Source organism: Peromyscus maniculatus, chromosome 2 (assembly GCF_049852395.1).
Source record: "Peromyscus maniculatus bairdii isolate BWxNUB_F1_BW_parent chromosome 2, HU_Pman_BW_mat_3.1, whole genome shotgun sequence".
NCBI classification, from domain to species: Eukaryota; Metazoa; Chordata; class Mammalia; order Rodentia; family Cricetidae; genus Peromyscus; species Peromyscus maniculatus.
The window spans coordinates 5,320,290-5,334,546 of record NC_134853.1 but is presented as its reverse complement, the minus strand read 5'-3'; the positions used below and the strand labels follow the sequence as shown (position 1 = coordinate 5,334,546).

The window sequence follows — 14,257 nt, the reverse complement described above, 5'->3', positions numbered from 1 at the left end:
CATAAATTCAGAAATCCTGTTTTGAAATTGCAGATAGGAGAAATGCAGTTTGTAACCTGAGTTACCAATGTTTTCTACGTTTGATTTCTACATATATGAATTTGTTTCTGAAATGATTGAAATATAGCCAGGACTTTGTTACCTTTTCAATTCACAAGTAGCATCTCACTTCATATTTTAAACACAGAGTGAAGTGAGACCGAGATGACTTATTAGGACATAAGGACAAATATTTGAGAAATGTCTGCATGAACTGAGCAAGAGATCCATCTAGGGCTGAGAATTTCAGGAGAATAAGAGCTCACTGAGTGAGGAAGCAAAAAGAGGCACTAACATTTGCAATAATTAACTCTGGATATTTTTATGAATAAATGAAAGCAAGATGGAAGTTGACGTTTCTCTATTTGGCATTTAAGAATTAAAGATCTACCAAGGAATAAAGATAAAGGTTGCATAAGCCTGGCATTAGAGACACAGCGACCTTCATTGACAGGTGAAATTGATCTGGCATTTCCCAGAAGAGAAATGGACTTTCAGAAATGGCTTGATTCTTCTTTCAGGGCACTTCAAGTATTTCAATAATTTAAGGTTATTTCTCATGGAAATGGAATCAATTTTCTCTAAACCTGAAGCACATTAATAAGTATTCTGAACTTTTTCCCCTTAAGCCAAGTGGTAAGTGAGAGCCAAGCAACCTTGAAAGCTATTACATTAAAGAAAACATAGTTTTCACTCCTTGAGAAAAAATAGCTATTGGTTGATAGTACATTTAACATAGGAAATACAAAGTTCCTGTGGCTATAATGTTGAGAGAAAACACCTTTGGTGGGGACCAGCTAATAGCAGTCACAGGGACTTAGGGTTCTGCCACCTTTTCATTCATCAATATTTAAATGCATTTATCCATGTTTCATAATTCTAGCCTCTCATAATGATTTGCACCCCAGCTTCCTTGACTTGCCCATTTTCTGATTTAAGTTGTACTTCTTAGGGTAGTGTGACCCCAAAACAGTAATGATGAATATGCTTTATCTAATAAACATGATTTCACATCTCCACGTTACTCGACCTCAGTACTAGGATGCTTACGGCAGATGTCCTGCCACCACTCTGGGAACCAGAGTCTGAGTAAAATGAGAGTTATATGTAAGGGTGCTTTGAATGAGATGTCCCCCATAAGCTCATATATTTGAATGTTTGGTTCCCAATTGATGGACTGTTTGGAAAAACTATGAGGCATGCCCTTGTTAGATGAGGTGTGTTATTGGGGGTGGGATTTGGGGATTCAAAGTCCATGCCAGGCCCAGTTTGGCTCTCTCCCTGCCTACTACCTGCTTCCTGTTGCCTGCATACCATGATGTAAGCTTTTAGCTACTGTTCCATCATCACACCTGCCTGCCATCATGCTCCCTACCATGATGATCACGGACTAACCCTCTGAAACTGTAAGCAAGCCACCATTTAAATCAGTGATTCTCAACCTGTGAGCCACAACCATCAGAAAAACACATAAATCCAATGGTTTGAAGAACTCCCAACCATAAATTTATTTTCATTGCTACTTCCTAACTTATTTTGCTACTGAGCGATGTCTTAGTTCCTAAGACCATCAGAAATATGTGTTTTGTGATGGTCGTGACCCACTGGCTAAGCACCACTGATTTAAATGCTTTCATCTAAATGCTGCTGTGGTCATGCTGTCCCTTCACAGCAATAGAACAGGAATGAAAACATTGTACTTTAAAGTTCCTAAAAACATTATAGCTTAGAAATTAAACCCAAGAAAACATAATAATTATATCCAAACACAGTTATCATCTGTAAGCTTAAATGTTTGTAGCAAAACCTTTTCTCTATAGTTCACCTTAACTATAGCTCATAATTCTTATCCACTTAGTAGTTCTTTTCTTCCTTAATGATTTCATCTTCCTAGCACCTTCGAGTCTCTCTCACCCAACTCTTAACCCACTGCCCAGTGTTATAGCTGGTGTTCACTGACAGCTTAAAACCTTGAACTTTACGTCTCTGTTTGGTGCTATTAACAAAGAAAGGGAACTTACTTAAGTAAGAACGAAAAAAATCAAAACACAAACCCAGGTGTGATACTCAGAGTTAGAGCACTTGCCTTGTATTCTACAAAGTCCTAAGTCCAAGTGCAGGACTGCCCAGAGAAGAAGAGCCTTCAAGGACAAAATCTAAATAACACACTGTTGTTGTTGTTGTTTTAACTACAGTTTTGTTCGTTTATTTATTAGCTTAATGCGTATGTGGTTTTGTGTGCATGCACTTGAGTTTTCATGCTCATTTCACACGTGTATGGAGGGCAGAGGACAATTTGAGGGAATTTTTCCTTCATCTTCACTCTATAAGGCTGCCTTGTTTTAAACAGAGTAAATCATTACTTCTTTTTGATGAGTCTAATCTATTTTTAGGATATATCATGGAATGAAAATCTAGTTAATTTTTTTAGTCATATGCAGAGTCTAACAATTTTCTTTATGAAAAGAACAAAATCGTGTACTAGGTTTATTTCTTGTAATCTCCTAACAGCGATTCACCAAGGAGGTCCTCCTCACCTTCCTGCTGGGCTGGAGCCGCTGTCTTCGCTTTCCCATGGGTCGTTCTTACTCCGTGGAACCGGGGGCTGCAGCATTTCAGCGGCCAGGGGATCAGCATCGTTTTCCGCTCTGCCAATCCACTCCCCAATCACGCGGGGTCTCAGAAGAGAAGAATTGAAAGCCACTGTCTCCTGCAAGTACAAAAATAAAAGGTGCTGCTTGAGATGACCTTTTCTTGTTAACTGATAACAGGAAAATAACGTTGCCCAGTGTTTGGGCTCACTGGAACCAAAATGTCCTCTCTCTTCTCGCCGTTCAAGCTCAATGCCTTCTTCTGTGACTTAGGCTAATTCCTGAGATCGCCGTGATTAACTGTCTAGGAGTGAAATCTTGGATTCGGATTCTCGGGCTGCGTGGGTTCAAAGAAAGGGAGAGTGGGGCTGGCGTTCTTGGTGGAGGGACAGAGGAGGCTGCGAGGCCCACAGTGTGCAAGCATGTTTCACCACAACCGGGAAAAGTGAGTTACCCGTCTTGTGGGAACGAGCTGCAGCCAGAAGACATTACTGTGAGGATGGAGGGTAGGAAGGATGCATTTCTCCCACTGTGATGCATTCTGTACTTTCAGGGAAGCAATAGAAATAGGAAAATACGCAGGACAAATAGATCGGATTAGCTGAAAACATGCTGGTCTCTTTTCATACACTTGAAGTGAGACTTACCAATTTGCTATGATATAGCCAAGAAAATATGTAACTACTATAAATACTTTAAGTGGGAAAAAAGTAGTTATAAAGGAATATCTATATGATCTAATTTTTGTCTGAAGGCTCATGTGGACTTATATTCATCGTTTGATTAATAATTCACTCATCTATTCATTCACTACTTTTTCCTAAGGCTTAGTATGTGTTAAGAACTGCCTGCTGTGGTGGGAAAAGCAACAGCCATAAGGAACAGCTTTTAATAATGGTTTTGCCTAAAAGGAGAGACTGTAGGTTACTTTAATATCTTGCTTGGCATTTCCTTGTCTTTTCAATATTCTGTTATAAATATATACTGTACAGTACAGGAAATGTCCTGATTTGAGAAACACATTCTGCTTAAATCTCCTTTACTGGAAACTTTCCCTATTAGGAGAATTTTGAACAACTCTTCAAAAATTCAGACCTGGTGTTCTGTGCCTTTATAATTCACAAAATATCATGCAAATGTATTGCAAAATATAGTAAATACAATATTTAAATATACAGATATAATAAAAATCACAATACTTAAAGCAATACATAATAGTTTAGATACTATCTTAAAAATCAAGACCATATAAAATGTTACTTAGAATATATTAAAATAGCATTTCTCTGAGTTACAAGAAAAAGACTGGGCGTTGATTAAATGTTATTAATTAATTTGGTTTACACAATGGGGCGGAATAGACACAGGTTTTCATTGCTATCGGCTCCCAGGCACATGAGAACTGGTAACTTGCTTTTGCAAAACAAGTGAGTGCGGAAACCGTAAATGAAAAGATGAAACAGAACTTAAGATCTGGCAAGATCAAGATGCCGAGAGCAGCAGAGATTGCGAAATAACCCTTTGGTTGCTCACTGGGAAGTTAAATGAAGTGATAGACATCATTGCCGTTGGAAAGTGGAGCACGCAGAGGGCATAAATGGCATCATAGTGGGGATGGTTAACTCCAGCCGGCACAGAAATTTAGTGAGAAATAGCTGGCCGTCAGGGCACCGGGGAGAGCCATACACGGGCTCAGGGCAGTTGGGAAGCCACTGTTGTACAGGATAGAAATGGGACTTGATCACTGACTTGTACTTCTCTGAATACACGGAGCTCTTTCTTCGGTGATGTTGATAAAAGGATGGAAGAAACAAGTACTACTTCTTTAAAAAATATTTTGTCATTGAAAATTATTGAATTTAGTCTGTTCATGTGCAACAGATTGCAGAAACAGATTTTTGTGTGTATTTTGTTTAGATTGCTCAGTAAATGTATTTCTATGTATATATCTTTCTCAAAGTGTTTTAATAAAGTAAACTATTCTCAATAGTGCATAACCACACAACAGTAAATAAAAATCAAATATATTTAAACACATACACACACACACACACACACACACACACACACACACACACACACACGGATCGGGGTTTGACTGTGTAGAACTGACTGTCCTGGAACTCACATTGTAGACCAGGTTAGCCTGAACTCACAGAGGCTTGCCTGCCTCTGTCTCCCAGGTGCTGCAATTATAAGCATGTGCCACCACATCCAACTAAAATGTATACTAATGACACAAAATCTCTTGAAACCTTTTTCAGGTTAATAGATACATTTCACTTAAACACCTGAAGGATGATCTTTGGAAATGTGAATTCTGTAGAAACGGAAAACCACGAGTCCCTCTCTCCCCTCCAGAACTGCGGCCCCCAAACAGTGCCTAAATTCAACAGCAAAGGCATTCCTAGTCAAAAAGCCCCCCCCCCCCCAGGTGGACTTGGTTTTGCCCATTAGCAAGAAGTTACACATTTAGAAAGTAGCTGTTCCACCCATACCTACTCTTCCAGGAATACGCTCTTTAAAGTATACCCCACAATTACTTCAACTGCTCTCATAAGTTGGGCTCTTGCCAGGCTTATGATTTTAAATGTCCCCTAAAATCTGTGTGATGGAGACTTTGTCGCCAGCCTGGGAGGCTTCCTCAAGAGAGTGGGCCTGTTGGAAGGACGCTGGGCCATGCGAGTGTACTCTTGAAGTGGATATTGGAACCTTGCTCTCATCTCCCACTCCTGCCCTCAGACACCATGAAGGACACAGTTCACTCTGTGCACCCTCCTTCATGAAGCTCTGTCTTGCCATGGACCCGAGCAATGGAGTCAATTGACCATCAGCTAAAAGCGTTTGACTGCACAGCCAAAATAAACGATGAACATCCAAATATTTTAAGAAATGTGAACTCTCTAAAGAGTTCTGAGTTATGATTAGAAGGTACCCAGTGAGAGTATAAAATAGGAAACATAACCCTATACTGGGTCTGTTTGATTTCCTTTTGGAGTAATAATCATCAAAGCAGGAATCAGTGTAGCTTCAAAGTGGATAGAGAAAGGGTTAATTCTGTCACTGTAAATGTTATAACAAAAACAACAAACACCTAAAACTTCCACTAAAACTGGTATTGAGATAAAGTGGGTTTTTTTTTCTTTTTTTTGCGAATTAGAGACTCTTTTGAGTGGAGAGTTTTGACTTGCTGTTAATAGAAAGATGGTAAAGCAGTGAGGGGCAGCAGAGGAGGCATTTAAACTGCTGCTGCTGTTCTAATTCGGTATAAAACGGTAAGGGAGTGAATCACTAGGCTGTGGGAAGTGGAGTTCCATGGTAGAGTTTGGCAAGCCAAGGTAAAGGGACAGTATGAACATGCGAACAATATTTCTGAGCATCGTAGGAGCTCAGGGTTTAGAACGCTATGTGTCGAAGAAGGACAATGAGAACTCTTGCCGCTCAGAAGCTTCACGGCTGCGGAAAACTGGGCCATAACTAGGGGTGAAGTGAGAGGATGCAGGGAATCCCTGCACAAAATCCACTAAGTGTTTGACTTGATCCCAATCTAAAACAGCTATGCATGATGAACTAATTCAGATATTAAACCTGATAAGAAATAAAGGACATATTGTCGGCACAAAGGTGAAAGAATTTTCCTCACTCACTGGTCCCTCAGCAGAGAATAGTTAAGACATCTTGTTTCAGTCCTTAATGGAATTTATTTATACATGCATTTTTTTCTCTAAAACTTTAAGTCACATTCACTGAAAAAAAAAAAAGCAACCTAGAACACTCTATGTTTTACTAGTCACCCTGTGAAGCCATCATATAAATAATACAAAGGAAAGTCACTTTTATTGTTTGTTTCAGAACATATTTACTAAAATGTTAATGGCTGTCAAGTTTCATTTCTACATTTTTGCTGCTCTGTTTGCACATACTTTATATAGCATCAATTATAAATGGAATACAAGAACCCATGATGGTTCCTGTTTATACCACGGTAAGACGGCTCACTCTGGGAAGTTATTTGAAAACAAACATGCCATCCTTTCTGATTTCCATTTGTTCACATTTCCAGGGTACAGATGTGCCATGCCTTACTGAACATAATTACACAAGGCAACTGGAGAAGGAGGGGAAAAGGGGAAGTTTGAAGACCAACAATGAAATGAGTAAGGGGGGGGGAGGATCGATTCTCAGAGCTCAGATTCCATCCCCTATACAATTTTCTTACATGTGTTTTGCAGAGAATTGAACTATGTGGTCACATACACTTAGCATTTGTGCATGTATACAATATCCAGCCATCTCCATGGCAACTTCCCTTGTCTCAGTCATTTCCAGTCCATCCCCTCTGCTCATCTTGTTTGTTTACAATATTTACTGTCTCCTTACTTTTATCTATTTATATTGATTGATTGATTGATTGATTGATTGATTGATTGAATCAGTGTCTCACTATAAGCTCTGACTGGCCTGGAACTTGCTATGTATATCAGGCTGTCCTCAAACTCATAGAGATGCTTCTGCCTCTGCCTCTTTCTTGAATGTTTGGCTTAAAATTATGACCCACCATGATGAACTTATCTGTCTCTTTAAAGTGATCTCATTCTGTAAAAGTTCACTTCCTTCTCTGATGAACTTTGGTTTTCTTGTACATCTTTTGTTATAGTTTCTGCTTGATCAACAAATGCCCTAACTCCTAACTCTAGCTAGCAGAATAACTGTTACAGCTGTTGAACACGTTTCTATATTTATCCATTTAGTCTGGTTTTTCTGAAAGCACCCTGTTTTCCAAATATCCAACAACACTAGATGAAATGCAACAAGGTTTTAAATGCAAATTTCAGAGAAAGGAGCTCTGAGAAATGATGGGAATGTTTCCTAAAGGAAAAGTTCCTGTTTAGGAAATAAAGTGGGAGCTAAAGGAGAATCTGCCATAGGCCCTTCAGGAACTGCCAAGAAACGGACAACCTTAGACCTTAATGGTCCTTAGTGTGGGGGACCAATTTCAACGACCCCAATCTTTAATCTCCCTGTGTCCCTATTTTTATCATGTGACTTTTGAGTATCTCAAATAAAGGCAAAATATAGTTTCTCCCACATATGATTTGCTTAGACCAATGATGACAGAAATGATCATATCAGGTACAAGCAAACCTAGCCCCCCAGAGGCCTTTCCTGTCACATTGAGTCTCCTGCATGTCGACCATCACCATGAGAAAGACATGCTGATGATAAATACTCCAGGATTCTTGGAGGTATGTGACCAGCTCTGATTCACCTCAGGCAAACCTACTTTAAAGAACTTGACAGACACACAGACATCCTCCAGACACATGCAAGAGTTAAATCATAGTCCCTGGAACAATTCTATCTAGAAACCAGCATAATTCAGCTTAATCCCAAAGAAGCAAGAGAGAGAAATATGCTATTAAACTACCAAGTTATGGTGAAAATTGTTACCTACAACCAACTGAGAGGTAACATTATTAAATAAAAGATCAAGTTACTTGCTATTGGACTATATAGTGGCAGGTGGAGACTTAAAGTGGTAAGGAAATGATAAGAAGCTGAGAAAATGGGCACCAGTATTATATGGTGTTCAAATGGTTGGTCAAACTACCACCTTACAAGACAGAAATTATATCTAATAGACTTTCAAAATTGAGCTTGGAATTCTTTAGGGAAAATATTGTCATCATCATCAATTTATGTCTAATCCCGTGCAAGTTGTTTCAAGAAGATGGACAGAGAAAATACCTATCCAATCTGTAAGGCAAGTTTCAAGAAAATGTTGAGTGTGGCCAAATTTATCACTACCAGCTTTTCCAGATGCCCAAAGATCTTATATGAATTGAAGTTCTCACCAAATGTTAAACTTAGGCCCTTTTCAGATAAACAAAGCCCGAGAGTAAAGAAATGCTAAGGATATGACTATAAGTCCCTTTATTAAAAATATCTGAAAATTAAGACAATGTTAATTAAAGGTGATGTTTCCTAACACCTCATGGTCATTATATCCATAAAGAAGCAACCAAGAAAAGATTTAGGGATATAAATGTGGCACAAGGAAGGAGGTGTGATAAGATATGGGTAACCTTCTATTTGGCATAGATGGAATTAAAAGAAAAAAAAATACTCTGTTTGGAATGGAGGGAACTGAGATTGTTTGTGATGTAAACTATAGATCCATTTTCCTGTGGTGAGGAAGCAAGTGGAAAAAGTTGCTCAGTGGCATCTTTTACTACATTCTCCTAAGGTTCATAAGTCAAGAAGAAACTCCTACAAGGGGAAACCAAGACCTATAAGCAAGAGGTTGGACTGCCAGGGAGTCCAGTCCCCACAACCTAGGCACAGGTAGGAGTCTGCATCCCAGGGTGCCACCAAATAGTGACTCCACACACCTCATCATTTCTTTTCCCCACACCAGCCCTATCATGCAATGGAAACAAAGAAATAAAACTGTCATCATTCATATGTATTTATTTTATATGGAAAAATCAAGAAATTCCAGAGACAAGTGTAAGTTAACATGTGGTTTTCTTATAAACTGATCAAATGTCAGCTGAATTGATGACGAGAATGTTCATGGAGTGACTCAGAAATGTGAAGGTGCCAATTCTCCCACACACATCTAAGTAAGGCACTCTATGAGCTAAACCTACCACAGTAACAAAAAAATTGGCAGATAGGCCAATGGAATCAAGCAACGTGTCCAGATGAACATTGTTCAATAAATGATTCTAGGAAATTTTTTTCTCCATATAGGGGAAAATAAATCTCAGATTTTTGCTATACTGAACAATAATAATTTGGGTGAATCAAATACCTATTTGTGATTTTAAAAACTTGTAGAAGAAACTTTTTAAGGCAATCACTTTAATGATTGCATGTAAGAATAGATTTCTTAACAACACGCTGACATTTCAGAAAATGTTAATTTTTCTGCTAATAATAAACACAATTTAGAACTTGATGGCAATGCTTAAAATAAGAGAACATACTTGAGACACACATAACACAGAGAAGCCAACATCTAGAATGTAGAATAAACTTCCAGGAAAAAAAAGTGTAAAAAATAGGCAAAGATACTAGTTGGGATTGGACCTTCTTAAATATGGTAAGATTGTCAGTTAAGTCTATGAGATTCTTTTTTTCATTAAAATGTTGGATGTCAGACAGTACAGGAGAAAAAAAGCATTATACTAAATTGTTGGTAGACATATAGACTGACACTTATCTAAAAAAGAATGCTACCCCATCTGGTGAAGATGAGAAGGCACAGGAGGCATAGGCCATGCTGCCCCAGGAGTCCATTTCTAATTCTGTACCAAAGAGATAGATGGCACTGTTTACATAGGCAAGAAAACAGACACATCCATGGCCACAGTACCACATGTTTTTGAAAGAGAAAATTGAAGAAAAAAAAGTTTGGAACAAAACATCACTTATAAAAAATTTTTAAACCATAGATAAATAGGAAAGATATTGTTATAAAGGTGTGTGAGAGCCTGGAGCAGTGGTGCATGCCTTTAATTCCAGCATTCAGGAGGTAGAGATGGTTGATCTCTGTGAGTTTGGACCAGGCTGGTCTACACAGAGAGTACCAGGACCATCAGAGTTACATAGAGGGACCCTGTCTCAAAAAGAAACAAATAAATAAAGATGTGGCACAGTAATGGGGAAGGGGGAGGAGAGAAAAGCAAGAGAATAAAATTACACTTGAGGACAATATAAAATGGTTACAGAGGGCTTCCTTCTGGGTTGAAGTGGTTTACTCTCCAGGTACATTCTACACACCTAGGTATTTACTTAATTACCCTTTATGCACTGTAATGTATGACATATTTGAATTTTTTGTAAAAGATGACATATACTTACTGAAGTTTAATTAGTTTTGACATCTTTTCCTTTGGTTCCCACATAATTGTATTTCTCTGATAACTTTAATGCCCATTAGCCAACTGGTGCACCTTTCCATTTCGGGAGGACAATAAATTAATAGAGAAAATGTGTTCATCATCTTCCCTGCACAACTCCACCAGCTCTCACAATATCTGACCTGCCATTTCTTGAGGATATCTAATAAATGTTTGTTGAATGAGTGGAAGAATGAATTACCCTTAGGAAGAAATGACTCAATAATACATTATCAACATTAATCATCACAGAATGAAATAAAAACTACAATAAAGTAACATGATACAATAAAACTTCATGTTCCTAAGGATGGCTCTGACTTCATAGACATAACAGAGCATGATGGAAAATACACAGACAAAACCGATCACACCCACTTGCTAGGGGTACTGTAAAATCGTCCAACTAACTTAGAAACAGTTCCACAAAAATTTCAGGGTTATTGTATAACCCAACATTCATGAACATGGGTGTCTCTAAAACACCATTTGAAGTTACTGAAGAGTATAAACTAAGGTGCCCAATATGTGCAAATGAATAAGTAGAATGTGGTATATCCATTTCATGGAATATTATTGAGCAAGAAAAACAAATGAAATTTTGATACTTCTACAACATGGCTGAACCTTGAAGACATTATGCTAACCAAAAGAAGACAGTCACAAAAGACTACCTATTATATGATTTATGTTACATTTACAGAACAAGAAAATCTATACAGATGACAAATAGAATCATAGTGAGCTGAAAGTTTAGAGGGATTTGGGGGTAACTTCCCATGACTACAGGGATTTCTCTGCAGATGATAAAACATATTCTATACTTAATTTATGGTGATGGCTGCATAATCTTTGAATAAAATGTAAACCACTAATATAAGCACTTTTTAAAGGATGAATTTTGTGATCTGTGATTTGAATATCAGTAGTGCTATTAAAGTAATGCATTTAAATGATTTTCAGAATTCCTCTTTTTGTAATGAAGAAGAATATGCCTGAATTTGGTGTCAGAGTTGAGAGGCCAGGAGCTGATGTCTAGTTCAGGCTTATCAAGTCCAAGCTTGGAGAGACAGAGCAAATCACCCAGCCATCCTAGCCTCTGTTTCCCCATTTATCTCCCAGAAAGAGAACAATTGCTTCCCTAGGCTCTGAAGAACCATCTGAATGGTACCCTCAATAGCTCTCAGATATATCCCCTGTTTCCCACTACCCCCAATTACTGCCTTTACACATAACAGAAATTTATGTTTCTTCCTGATTGTGGGCATTTTTTCCACCAGTGCAAGCCCAGACAGAATCAAAGCTTCTTTATACCCTACACCTTCTTATCATCGTCTGCTCACTGAGACCCAACTCCCTCCTCCTCTCCTACATCTTCCACATTCTCCCTTCTTGCTCTGGTTATGTGCAAGCCTCATATGTAAATATTCTAATGTTCAAGTTAGCACAGTGACTGTTTTATAAATAAATTCCATTATCTTATTTAACATGAGTGAACAATAACTACACAATACCAATCAATACTTAACTTTAAAGTTTCCCAGTTGGTCTTAAGGAAGTTCTCCGTTTGTGTAAGGCAAGATCTAAGCACTTCTCCTTATATTACAACCAACTGTCTTTTACATTGCTATTAATTAGAATTCTCTTACTCTGATTAATTTTCTCTTATAATATTGTTATTACTCAAAAATTCTGAAGTGGTAAGACTTTCCTCTGAGTACTACACAGTCTACATTATTCTCTATATAACTCTAAATAAAATGACTTAAAATGTTCCTTCTCCTTTTTAGTTTTGCCAGATTTTCAGTTAGATCTAGATGAAAGTGTGTTGTAAATAAATTCCATTAGCTTACTTAATGTAAATTAGCAGTAACTATTTAATACCAGTCAATATTTAGCTTTAGAATTTCCCAGATGGTCTTAGGGAAGTTGTTTTTCTCTGCTTATACTGCTCAGACAGAATGGATCTGTTTTCATCACAAGGCACATGACCTCCCAAGGACTGTTCATCAGTGAGGCAGGCAGTGCTGACCATATGCTTAGATCCATTAATTCATCAGCATGAGTTAGAAACTTGTGACTGTCTAATTTTATAATTCCATGTGTATTTATTTATTGGAATATTTTCATAAAAGAAACACTGTCATCAAATGCTGGATTACCCTGAGGGGACAATTTGTAGCTTTATTCTTTCTCTTTGCTCTGGCTGGCCTTTAAAAATAATAATTGTGGATCCCTGAAATCTTAAAAATGATTAAGAGAGTCTTTGATGAAAATATCAGTTTTTGTAAGATCTGGCATCACTCACAGCATCTCAGTTATTATTTTTACTCATGTTCCATTTTCTCAACTTTCCCCAGAAGGAGATAATTCTACTTCACTCCTGAGCAAGTCTTGAGTCTTCCTTAGTAGTTTGCTCATCCTAGTGAGACACAATAGAGTTTCTTTTTATACATTAAAAAGATCTGGAAGCAGACATGATTCTGAGGCCCTTCACTTACTGGTAATGTGAAATATTCGAAGACTAGAAACTCTGCACTAGAGGTGCTAATGGCTATTGAGTTATAACAGTTGATAAAACTAACACATGAGCTTTTTGAATGTTTTTCCTTGTCAGACATGGTGGTGCATGCTTTTAATCCCAGCACTTAGGAAGAAGTAGGCAGATCTTTAAGTCTGAGGCCATCCTGGTCTACATAGAGTGTTCCTGGCCAGCCAGTGCTACACAGTTGAAACCCTGTCTCAAAACAAAAAAATCTTCTCAGGACTCAGTCTTCCTGGAAAAAGAAAGCAGAACGCATAGTAAAGAACCCCTTTCTATCTCGGCAAGGCTGCCCAAATGTCACTTAATTTAACAACACTGTGGTTTGACTCTCTCAATTGCTATTTTGCCTGTCACTTTGTTTTATCATTTACATATATTGTAGGAGGTCTATGGATATAAAATATATATATTTTATATTACAAAATGTCCCCAGAACCACTTCTGATGTGATGCTTTTCCCCCTAAGTACTTTAAAGTATAGAACACCTTCTAATATGGCTGCTGTATGACATTCAAACCCAATAATTAACAATTGCTAATTGCCAACTTTCTGTCCTCAATTATCTGAATTATCTGAATATTATTGCTCATTACAAAAGAAAATTATAGGTCATATGTGGAATTCAAACATAGCTCTTTAAATTTCCTTATGTCTTGAACAGGTTTCAGTGTCTCTTTGATATTCATAACCTCCATTTTTTAAGAATTAAAATTTATTATTTTGGGAAAATATCCCAGGTGGTGTATTTCAGATGTTCCCTTGTATTCAAACTTGTGTCACGAATTCTTTAGAATAATAACAGCAAAGTAATTCATGCCACTCACATCAAAAAGTACATGGTATTGGTCTTGCTTTCCCATTACAGGCTGCACTGACAGCCATCTGGACTAATGGCCATCACTGACTGGACTGATGACCATCACTGGCTGGATTGACAGCCATCACTGGCTGACTGACAGCCATCACTGGCTGGGCTGACAGCCATCACTAGTTGTATTGAAGGCCATCAGTGACTGGACTGACGGCTATCACAGGCCATACTGCTGACCATCACTGACTGTACTGATGGCCATCACTAATTTGAGACAGTATTTTCTGTTTTCTCCAAACTGAATTTAGGGCTTTTCTCTCATAAATAAATATCTTCTGGGATTGACAGCTGGAGACTATATTG

General features: G+C 37.9%; 1 protein-coding gene across 10 annotated transcripts in view; it reads right to left on the bottom strand.

The window, feature by feature from the left end:
- C2H8orf34 (chromosome 2 C8orf34 homolog) overlaps positions 1-14,257 on the bottom strand; it is a 385,259-nt gene that overhangs the window by 227,710 nt on the left and 143,292 nt on the right. For all 10 annotated transcript variants that reach the window (XM_015993542.3, XM_006974691.4, XM_006974693.4 and 7 more), the window contains one exon: positions 2,577-2,749. In XM_015993542.3, coding sequence (XP_015849028.2) covers positions 2,577-2,749 — 173 coding nt within the window. The remainder of the gene's footprint in view (positions 1-2,576; positions 2,750-14,257) is intronic.